The sequence below is a fragment of the Zea mays genome, chromosome 10, assembly GCF_902167145.1.
Source record: "Zea mays cultivar B73 chromosome 10, Zm-B73-REFERENCE-NAM-5.0, whole genome shotgun sequence".
NCBI classification, from domain to species: Eukaryota; Viridiplantae; Streptophyta; class Magnoliopsida; order Poales; family Poaceae; genus Zea; species Zea mays.
The window spans coordinates 147571692-147583566 of NC_050105.1; the positions used below are offsets into that span (position 1 = coordinate 147571692).

Sequence of the window (11875 nt, forward strand, 5' to 3'; positions counted from 1 at the left end):
CTGATAATGAAGCTGAGTCCGCGTTCAGGCCCAAGAGAGTTAGACGGCCCAACACTCGCATTGCGGCCCAAGAGAGTTAAAGAGTAGTGCTATATGTACGAGTACGACTGTACATGTTCGACTCCTCTAAAGCAGCCATTCATGTGGGTCTAGATCTAGATACATAAAAAATATAGATAGTCGTATAAGAGTTGGACGCCATGAGTCGTACCTCGTACGCGGCGCAGAGCATTTCCCTTTCTTAAAAACCTTTGCTCCTTAGTCCTTACAACTTTGGTTGTTGCTTATTACAGGTCTGCCTCTAAGAGATTTATTAAGGTAAGTTTTCCTGATAGGAAAGCAAAATATTGTTTGTTGGGACGGAGATTATAGATGCATATAAGTTTTTGCTTGCCAATGATTGGGTATATATTGGATACCCTTCTTTTTTTTATTCAGATAGTTTTTAGAGAAGTGATCTCAATTCTATCCGATGAGAATTACAATAGAGTTTGCCTAGTTAAAAATCACTCAGTGCGACAAGCAGGTTTTCTCCTGAGTGCAACACGAGTGCAACTCGTTTACAATTGAATCGAAATTAAAAAGAACATCTACTAATAACAATAAAATTAAGTACTTATGGATAGTATCTTCGTAACGCTTTGAGATGTTAAGCTCTTCATCATTCATTTTTACCAGGTGAAAAGATCCTAGCATGTTTATTCTTGTGATGGGGTATGAGTCTTCACATTTTTGCTGGAATTTATCGATGGGTTCTTTATTTATTTTTAAGTACAGTCTCTGGATAATAGCTCTCTTGATTGTATTTTCATGTTGTACCTCTGTTTTGTTTCTTTCTAATAGATGTTTGTTTTTTTTCCTAAAAGGATAAGTTACGTATTATCTGATAGTTCGCTGTTTTTTTACGACCGTTCGCTGATTAGTAGCTTCAAATGACATACTGTACAGAATTGACATGGTCTATGCCTATCGCAATGTAGTTCAAGATACTAGTACTAGTAGTCACGACTTCAACAGGAGGCACATCAAGCAACTCGAATTCCGGTCTTGTACACACTGAAGCTCGCCACAGGTCCATGGTGAAGAAACAAACTAGACACCTCAGCTGACGAAGGTAGGGAGGAAGAACAGGTATATATTGTTTTATTTACACTCGGGACGGCATGCTAAAAGGCTGAGGAATCGCCCGGAAGTGCGCCCGGAGTCGCGATGCAAGCGGCCGGCATCAGTAGGAGATGTCGACGAGCGCGACCATGGCGTGCGCGACGACGGCATCCCCGTGCGCCCGCTGCTGCACGGCGCGGAGCGAGGCGTACCGGTGGTGGCTCGGCGGCTGCAGCACGGGCACGGCGGCCCGGGCGGCGGCGCCCGCGTACCGCCGCAGCTCGGCTCCGTACAAGGACGCGACCCCGCGGAACGCGATGCACGCGTGCGGCAGGTGGCGCGCCAGCGGCAGCGCCAGGTTGAAGGGCCACAGCAGGAACGCGAACTGGAACGCCTGCAGGAACCCAGCGGCCACCGCCGGCACGGCGAGGAGCGCAACGTGAACCGGCATCGCATCGATGTGGACCACGGGCCACCACCCTCCCTGGATGACGATGCCTGCGCGCTTGCACTGGACCTATCTATCCCTCTGAGCCTGTGCTTGCCATGGCATGGCTATATGCTCGACGAGCGAGGCGGTGGTGGTCAGCGAGCGAAGACGGCCTGATCAACAAGCCATAAAACGGGGAGACAGATACCTTGCTTGCAGGCAATGGCGAGGGGGTTGACCATATATAATTGGTCCGCCACTATTGATTGATTTGGAATAGCCAGCTGTGGATCAATAATGTTTTTTTCTTTTTTGGAAATTTCTAGCTGGTTGATAGGAGTCTAAACTGATTCTTGGACTCCGTTAGCCCTCTTGCCGATCGATCGATGTCGATGCTACCGGCCACAGATGCCAGATGGATTAATATAGACGCCCGGAGACATCAGCGTTGTCCATTAGCTGATGTCTGCTTCTGCCGGGAGATTTTCTAGAGTGTGCGACGGCACGTCGTCGTTTAATTTGTCCGTTGGACACTAGCGAAACCGATACGCGATATACTACGGTATCTACGATATTTAACAAAAATATCGTACAATTAAATTATCAAATAAAATATCACAAATCCTTGTATATCACTAGATGTACAGTATAGCGAAAGGAGAGCATAATAATATAGTGAAAGTAACCACGGGCGGAGCCAGAATTATATCTCTACAACTATTAAGCGTCATCTATAGACTGCCCCCGCTCTCCCCAGCCTCCCGCGGATCCCGCGCGCGCACGGCAGACAACCGCCGCCGAGGATACCGCCCCCCCCACCCAGACGCGATTCCCCCGCCGAGGATCCCGTCGCTCGCCCGCCCCCACCCAGCCGTGATTCCCCGCCCAACGCGCGTGGGTCACGCGCACGTCGCGCCCGTCCTCCCGCCGCGAGTCACGGCCGCCCGCCATGATTCCACGCCCGCCTAGGCACAGCCGCCGTCGTAGCACGCGCCATGGAGGAGCCTCCCGGCTACCGTGCGCGCTCCCCACGCTGGCTCACAGCTCACAAGGGATCACCAAAACCCCCAACCCAAAAACCCTAGCGACCAACCACATTGATAACCTTCGCTGCCGCCGACGTCGATGCCTAGGCTCTCCCTCACCGTCACTGACGACGCCGCTGCCATGCCCTTTGCGCTTCGGCTTGGTGGTTCCCCAGCGCTTCGCCCGGGCTCGCAGTCCCCATCGTGGCTGCGCTTTGGCGGCAGGGCCGGGGTGCGGAAGGCGCTGTTCTGCTCCGCCGAGGACGCTAGGCGGTGTGGCTCGGACGGAGGGGAACGGGAGCACATGCCGAGGGCGTGCTACGGCGAGAGGCTGCGCGGCGGTGGTCTCTGTATCCACCGGGAGGCCATCGACTGGATTTGGAAGGTTGGTTCTTGATTGATCTGAGTGCCACAGGTTCAGGTGTGGCTGCACATTTTAGCTCATTGCTTAGGAGACATGTAGGAGCACATTCTGTTCCATTTTCATGATTGCTTGAGTTTTATTCATCGTTTTTATTGTTTCTGCATCTATGGGTGAAACACGGGACCATCTCGGCCAAAGTTGGTCTTTCGTTCGCTTCCTGAATCACGAGATACAGAGTACTAAAGATGCATTGTCTGATTCAACCTTGTTCTTTTTATATTTTTGAGAAAAACATGTACACATTTTTAGGCCAGACTCAAATTATATTTTTTGACAAATATATTTCACGTGAATCATTACCATACAATAGCTTCACTTTTTTTGGCATGATTAGTAACTCGTGATCCTTCTGCAGGCTTACACACACTACAGCTTCCATCCTCTCACTGCCTACTTGGCAGTGAACTATCTCAATCGTTTCCTCTCACTGTCTGAGTGTCTGAGCTACTGGTAAGAATCACAAGATCATTCTTAGTTACCTTGCCAATGCTGTGACTTTCAGTAACTTTTTTAGTTCAGTGATGTGTATCACCGGTGTCATTTCCAGGAACAAGGACTGGATGACGCAACTCCTCTCGGTGGCGTGTGTTTTGCACTTTCGCTTTCGCTGGCTGCCAAGATGGAGGAAATCCCCGTCCTGCAATCTCTGGACCTTCAGGTGGGTAAACTGTGTGTTCGGCATTGCAGCGAAGATGAACATTGTTTTCTTCTTCTTATTCATCTTGTTCTAAGCGAGTTTGGCGTGTGCAATCAGGTGGGAGATGTGTGTTATGTGTTTGAGGCGAAGACGGTCCATAGAATGGAGCTCCTTGTTCTAACCACCCTCAACTGGAGGATGAAGGCCATCACACCTTTCTCCTACATGGATTACTTCCTGAACAAGCTCAATGGTGGAAACACGAACATGATTGTCATTTTATTGAGGGAGATTGGTATGGATCATGATGCCATTTCGTGCCCTTGAGCTAACACAATTTGTACATGTTGTTGCCTTGCTGCACTACAGGAACCGGCTGCTTAGGGTTTCGGCCGTCTGAGATTGCTGCCGCAGTTGCAGCCACAGTGGCCGGAGAAGTGGACGCGACAGGCATCGAGAACGCCTATGCTCACATAGATAAGGTAGTGCTTATCAGGGTGTGTTAAATTGCTTACATTTCTTATCAGCCATACTGTACACTTCAACTGAGTTTGGGGTATTTAAACCCATACTAAATAGAATATCTTGGATAGTAACTCAACAGCTGATTAACCCTTCATTTTAATGAACAACTAAGAGAGCTTTAACAAGTGCATCACTGAATTATCAACACAGGATGCACAATCTGGTGTTCTAATTTATGCCGTTCTTTCTCTTCATTTCCTGATACTACCTATATGACATTGCCTTTTTTTGTGGCTGAGCCTGCACTTAATCTGAAGGAGGAAGTTCTGAATAGGGAGGCGGTTTGTAACCCACTGAATGATGTGGAATGATGTGGAGGAGCCTATTGATGAAACACATGTTCCTGAGGTCATAAATGAAGTGCCGAAGAAGTTCCAATTTCATCTCCCCCTGTACCACTGGAGGAGACACCAAAGAAGTCATATGCTTCAATTGTAGGTTTTGAAAAGCCATTCATTTTCTTGTACCATGCTCGACATCACTGACTATAACCAGTACCTTAGTTTCTACATGCATTTTTGAAAATCTTATATCTGACCATATGAGGCAAAAAAATCTTTCTTGGATTACTTATATTTTGTGACAATATAGTGAATTTGTGTTAGCAATAGAGATGATTTTGCCATATTCCCAACATTGTCTGTAGTCGAAAGCTTAAATCTTGTGAAACTTCTGATTTCTTAGTGTCAATGCTGCATTGCACACCATATGACAGATGTTGTAACTTAACTTTTTGGCTCATAACATGAATGAAAATTTGGTTATTTTCATGTTGATTCTTGTGGCTGTATTGTTTTACTTGTAGTGGGGTTGTTACCTTCGGGTGAAGAGATTTTGTGGCTTTCTAGATTTGTGTGATGTTGGTTGTGCCCTGTATATCATGTTAAGGCTATCTCTAGCAGCTTACCCATCCCCATATTCAAACTCCATTCTGCGAACAGTACAGTCTACAGTGCAAAAACAGTGTTTTGAGTGACCATATGAGTGAACTGCTGAAGACAGCATAAGAGTCTATTTTTCATGCCATTTTTATTTTTCTGTTGTTACCATTATTATGACACATTATACTGGAGGTAAACTGCAAATGTGTCTTGCATGTTTTTGTCCATATAAATTTGAGCACTATGGCACTGTCCATCACGTTTTGCAAGATGGGAGCGTCATCCACGGGTTCGGTCCCTACTTCAATTACCGTGTTACCCAGTTTTTTTTGTGGCGTCGAGTGGTGGCGCGTTGGGGTTCGCGCTCCTCTGCAACAAGGCACTGTTCCCCGTGAGGGCGTGAGCGCCCGTCGCTAGGGCCCTGAGCCATTGGAGGCTCTTCAATTTGTGTTCCGTTGCAACGCACGGGCACATACCTAGATGGGGACTGCGGTGTGACACTTGATCCTTTTTATGCTTGTTTCTATAACCTCTATTACCAAGGACATGATGAGTGGACTTGATGGTCATTGAGTTATCTGTTTTCTCTTCTTAGGTTTGGACGCGACTGGAAGAAGATCGAGGAGCATGTCGGCACCAAGACGACGGTCCAGGTACCGAATCTTAGCTGCTGATCAAAGAAACGTTTGAGTGCGTGCGCGCGTTCGTACTCGTACATGTCCAAGAACTGAAACTCAGCTCTGAATCAACACGACACAATGCGCGCCGCAGATACGGAGCCACGCCCAGAAATACTTCGTCAAGGTCCAGAAGCTTGGGCTGGCTGTTGGGCTGCCGCCGATGTACCCGAGGCGCCACTTCGCCATGCAGCAGCAGCAGCAGAGCTCGGTAGCCGGTGGTAGCAGCGCGGCCGCCATGCCGCTGCTGCACGGCCGGCAACCTACTTGCGCGCCGGTCGCCATGCCAGGTCTGGCCGAGCCCGACGCCGTCGCCCATCACGGTTCCATCGGATGGAGCAGCCCCAGTGTGGTCGTCCCCGCGGCCAGCAGCGACGGCGGCGGCAAGTACCTTTCTTTTTTGTGTGTCCACTCTCTGCATTCTTTTCATAAATCTGAGCAGTGTTTCTCGCCACGTTGTTTCTGAAAATTTCTATTCTCTTTCCAGGGATGCAAGGCTTGGACTTGGAGTGGGTGGCAGGCGCTTCGGTTCCAGGGGCAAATATTTGGTTTTACACATGCAGGTGGATGTGTTCTCTTTTGGGATAGTTTTATGGAAGATCTTGACTGGTGAGGAACCGTATGCAAATATGCATTGTGGTGCTATCATAGGTATGTATCCGCGATGCCCATCCAACCTTTTGTTTGCCTTTAAGCATTGATACATTTCTCGAATGCGTCAGCATTGATAGAAGTGATTACAAGTCGGGCGACCAGCTGGTCGTGCTATAGGACCAACCAGGCGCCTAATCGTGCTTAGGGTAACGATTAGGACGCCTAATCGGTCTTGGTAAGTGTGAACTATGCAATCTACATACATCCTGTGAAGTGTGAACTATAGGATTCCAGTGGACAGTGGTAAGAGATAGGAAAGGGAGAGAAGGAGGGGAGTAGGTGCTAAGGGAGTGGTAACTGCACATAATCGTTGTGGCAAGGTTTTTGAAGCGAGTAGCTGAGCCTCAGCAGTCCGTAATTTCTGTTGTTGCTTCGCCACCCTCAGCACACGATGAAGTTGTTGTTCTGAACATACAGCTGGTTCAGAGTAACTAAAAAGCCTATACCAGAAAATATGCCCCCACTAAATGCATTATCAGCAACATCACTGATTTGAACAGTAATATTTCAATACTATTATTTCAATACTATGTTTGTGGCACTTGCGAACTCTCATTTCTTGCAAGCACTCTTTTTTGTGAAATGCTTATTGATTTGAAGGTGCTTTCAGATCATGTTTCCTTCAACACTACAATGAACTACGTCGAGGAGAATTGTGCTCCAGCAGTTTATACACCAGAATTAAGATACGTGTGCATTGTTGGAAGGTACCTTTCTTCAGGCTAGGATTTGAGGGTTTTCTTATTTTTTTAATGTTTTAACAGATGAGATAGGTGCAGGTCCATCATGTCCTCGTTTTTTGTGACCACATACCTTCACGGTTCATGCATCATACCATCTCTTGATCGTACCGCAAGTACATTCAAGGTGCTCCTCTTCTGGGGAACTCCGCAGCTGCTTCTGATGAGATCCTCGTAGTTGACACTCCTTCAGAAGGAGGCGATGCTGTTATTGTCAGTAGCAGTGACAATTCTACATCTACTCCATCAGCTGTCTCGTGGCGAGCCCGGTTCGTTGGGCAAGGTTACAAGCAGGTAAAACGCATCATTTCCCGTGGTTAAGGGAGGGTTTTATGGTTCAGTTGTGACAGTTTGCGGATCAAGTGTGAAGCAAAACCATTTGACATTAGATTCACGACCAGGTTTGTGGGCAACAAATTCAGCGTGATTTACATGACATACAAAATTTACTGTGCTACATGTGTTTTAATAGATGCGTGCATGCTTGCAGGTTATCCTGGCAGACACCATTGAAGCAGCTGCAGAATGAATTCTGATTGAGATCAGTATCGATGACACACATACTATTGAACCATAATAATGTATCAGAGTATTTATATCATAAGGTTCTTGATAATGTTCACTCATCTATATAAATGGTTTCTACAATACAGAGACGTTTAGAGAGCTTGCATACTGACACCCCGATATGTCAAACACCTATACTCCTCCTAACTTGACTGTTATTGTTGAAATTCAGAGTATTATTAGATTAACCAATAGGACTGACATATTATGTGTCGTTTCTATATGTGAAAATTATATTTAAAAAGGTTCTCATATTTTTTGCATTTTTCCATTGGTAACTTTTTTAAGAACTTGCATGGTTTTTGTAGACTATCTATAGGTTTTACAGAACTTTATGGCAGCAAGTTCCCATGTGTATAAGTGTTTGGATCATCTCTTCTGCATTTTAATCTAATTCTCGTTATGATACCTCCCAAATTTTAGGCTTGTGATCTGAGTCTTGGGTGTTGAGACTTGAATACTATTTTCATCTTGCACCATAAAGCATCTTGTAATCTGAATTTGCTAAGGTTTCATGGACCATAATTTCATTCTTAAGGAATGAATGGTTTGCAGTGTTATCTTTAGCATCCGAGAAGCATAAGAAATATTTTCTCCCTGTTGTGAATGAACTGTATATTTGCTTATAAATTCTCTCTTCGTGTTATGTACGTATGTACGAAGACCCTTTTATTAACATTCTGTTGTTTTATCGGCCCGATACATGTTGATTGACATATGATACCATTTATCTCAGTTGGCAAGACATGACATTGGCGCTTGATCAAAAGCGATGGAAGAAAGCTATTGAGAAAAAGCAACAGCGAGCTTAAGGTGAGCATGTGTCATGTTCTAACTTTTTTTATAAAAGGGTCAGGTTCTAACTTGCTTATGCTTACAGGTCAACTAAATTGAATTTTTTATCAGATGATGACAGTTGACATCGACCGTGTCATGTTCTAACTTTTTTTATAAAAGGGTCAGGTTCTAACTTGCTTATGCTTCCTCCTGTTTGCTACAGCTCATTATTCTTTCCTGCCTCTTGGGCCCCAGTTGGATGAGCATGTGTCTGGTCATCAATTCTGGCGCATGAAGTTTCAGAGTTTTCTATCTCTACACATAATGTATTGACTGAGGTTCTACTTTTGGTTTCCCTGTGTAGCGTTAGAGCACTGTGAAAACGAATGAATTATGTTAAACTGCCCCCAATTTTTATGTTTGCTACATCCCAGATCCTCACATGACATTCAGAATGATTCGTCTGTTCTTGAAATCTTTATTATCCTTTTTAACATGCTACTCCATCCGTTCCAAACTATAGTTCTTTCTGGCTTTTCTAGGTACGTAGCTTTTGCTACACATTTAGATATATATAGCTTTTAGTATGTATCTAGAAAAGCTAAAAGAACTTGTAATTTGGAACATAGGGGAGTACATGTTATCTTGCATATGCAGCATTGGTGTGATTGTGTACTCCAAATGAACTCAAACCCCTGGTATAGTATATAGTCGAACAATCTCAAGTTTAGCCAGGTTGATATAAAACAATATAAAAAATTTGAGGGTTTCTTCAGGCTAGGATTTAAGGGTTTTCTTATTTTTTTTAAATGTTTTAACAGATGAGATAGGTGCAGGTCCAGCATGTCCTCGTTTTTTGTGACCACATACCTTCACGGTTCATGCATCATACCATCTCTTGATCGTACCGCAAGTACATTCAAGGTGCTCCTCTTCTGGGGAACTCCGCAGCTGCTTCTGATGAGATCCTCGCAGTTGACACTCCTTCAGAAGGAGGCGATGCTGTTATTGTCAGTAGCAGTGACAATTCTACATCTACTCCATCAGCTTGTAACCTTGCCCGGTTCATTGGGCAAGGTTACAAGCAGGTAAAACACATCATTTCCTGTGGTTAAGGGAGGGTTTTATGGTTCAGTTGAGACAGTTTGCGGATCAAGTGTGAAGCAAAACCATTTGACATCAGATTCACGACCAGGTTTGTGGGCGAGCAGATGTGTGGGGTGACGACGTTGTTCCTGAGATGGCAGCGCATCTGGACTACTTATCTATTAATTTCTTGAGAATTAAAGCAGGAGGTCTTGAATATTTGTCCTTAACAGTTTATATTGTCAGTTTTACAAGAGTAGATATCTCATTACAGATATCTCATTACACTGGTTGTTGTTGTTGGATTTGAAATTTCTGTTGGAGTTGTTGTCTGGAAATGATAAGAAAATATATATGTTGCTTATGTAAAAGAGAAGTGTAGAACAAAAAGGTCTCGACTTATAGTGAGTTCGTTTTCCCACTGTTCTGTAATCTTTCAGTTGGTTTGAGCACGGCTGAATGAATCTGATACTGCTACCGAGACATGAGAGACTATGCACGAGACATGTAAATTAATAAGACTCATACAAGCGCGGAACAGTGTGCTGATGGGGCATAAGGGTAACACATGCTCAGGTCTTAACATATTTAGTTTTCGAGTAAATTTTCTCTAGACCCCCAAGGAAATATAAGATCCGATTAGATATGTGTCGATGCTCATCCCAGCGTACTCCCGTTGCAACGCACGGGCACACACCTAGTATGGTTTAAGAGAGACCGAGCGATTTATCAAATATTGTAAGGTGAAAAATATCGAATGATATATACACGTGAGTATATTAATTTACGTATAGTATAGATAATAAATTAATAAAAAAATTACACCATATAATTGTACATTAATTAACTCCAACAGAGATCAAAATAGTTTGCTTCTACAATGGCTAGCCAAATTAAAAGCTTCGATTATATCAAGAGTTAATTATAGTTGTCAAGATGATTAAGTAATTTCACATAAAATCATCATTCATTTTATTTGGTAGATGTGTTTTGATAAGTTTTGTAGCTAAAATGCTCTCTCAATGGTTTCAGTAATCGTAATGTATTTAGCTCTAGATGGTTGTATACTCAAGGCGAAGCATCAAATTTTTCACGCACATAGCAACTATTTGATGACAACTTTGGATTGTAACCATCAATTTTATTATTAGCGACGAATTTGATGCTTAAAAATGCGACAATTTTTTACTTGATAGAAAAATTTATTTTGACCAAAGAAAATTACATGTTTCATATTGTATATATATAAACAATACGCGAGGGTTATGGGGGGGGCAAGGCCCCTGCCCGCCCCTAGCTCCGCCCCTTAAAGTAATTGTATGTTCTCATGTACCATCAACAACAATACGTTCATCTGTTTTTCTCATCTTCATTGGCCATTAACATCGTATTAACAACATCAATGTCACTATGGCACCGCTGTCCATCAACACTATCCAAAAGATTAATATCATCGTAAAGGTCCAAAGGATCTAGCGCACTTGAAACTACGCCCGACTCAAAAACAAATATTCTGATCTAAATAACCTCCTTAGTAGCTTGTGACAATGCAATGTACTTTGGTCAACTTCACATGCATCATACGCTAGCTAATTGGGTAAGGAGTCTCAAGGACATACTCTCTTTTTTCTCTCGCTTGAGAATAACTCTTAAAACCAATCAATAAAGTTTCTTCCAACGAGTTTTCATTTGTTATGAATCGAACACAAATTAAAACAAGTGGGAACACTAGGTGCCATCCACAACCAAATAAAAACCAAAGTTTAGCACTATGTTTAATTTAATCTTTCATTAAACAATTTAACAAAATATTCTTCTAGTTTATGTTCTGCAATTATCTTCCCTCTAATGACATATAATGGACAACATCCATATTCACTAAGTTTTGTTGAGTTTTGACATCACCGTTAGAGGTTAGCAACATTTTCTAATCACATCATACACGACTCTTGTTTATTGGGTGGCATCCAAGATCCTGGCTCCTAACCTCATGTCTAAGGGCTAAATATGATTTTGCAGCCTTATTAAACAAACCAACATTATGCATGCAAATGTACGACATCCACCATGTTAGATCAAGATATCTGAGGCACCTTGCTTTGTTAGACTTACCAAACGATGATTAGAATCTTTATAGGATATTGGAAGGTTGTCAAAGTGAACTTCTTTTTTCTGAGAGAAGTTATTCTATCACATTTAGTACATGGATGAGTAGTATAAGAAAATAAAACATCATAGATAATCATAATAAATGTAATATAGGATTGCCCTTTATCATGGTGATCTCCCTCACCAAGTTCTAGTCCTTCTAGCCTTCATGCTTGAGTCATCCATAGTAACATCAAGAA

At 43.5% G+C, this 11875-nt stretch overlaps 1 protein-coding gene and 1 long non-coding RNA gene across 2 annotated transcripts; one reads left to right on the forward strand and one right to left on the reverse strand.

Annotated features, from left to right (window-relative positions):
* Positions 1–979: 979 nt before the first annotated feature.
* LOC103642125 (uncharacterized) lies at positions 980–1941 on the reverse strand. Its single transcript, XM_020545716.2, has one exon. The coding sequence runs from the start codon at positions 1553–1555 to the stop codon at positions 1226–1228; it is 330 nt and encodes a 109-aa protein (XP_020401305.1). The 5' UTR covers positions 1556–1941; the 3' UTR covers positions 980–1225.
* Positions 1942–7511: 5570 nt separating this feature from the next.
* LOC109943080 (uncharacterized) lies at positions 7512–9171 on the forward strand. Its single transcript, XR_002265700.3, has 3 exons — positions 7512–7702; positions 8401–8477; positions 8665–9171. It is a non-coding gene; the product is annotated as an uncharacterized lncRNA (long non-coding RNA).
* Positions 9172–11875: the final 2704 nt, after the last annotated feature.

Excerpts from the sequence above, each read along its gene's own strand:
- LOC103642125 (XM_020545716.2), bottom strand. The coding sequence starts at position 1,555 with ATGCCGGTTCACGTTGCGCTCCTCGCCGTGCCGGCGGTGGCCGCTGGG.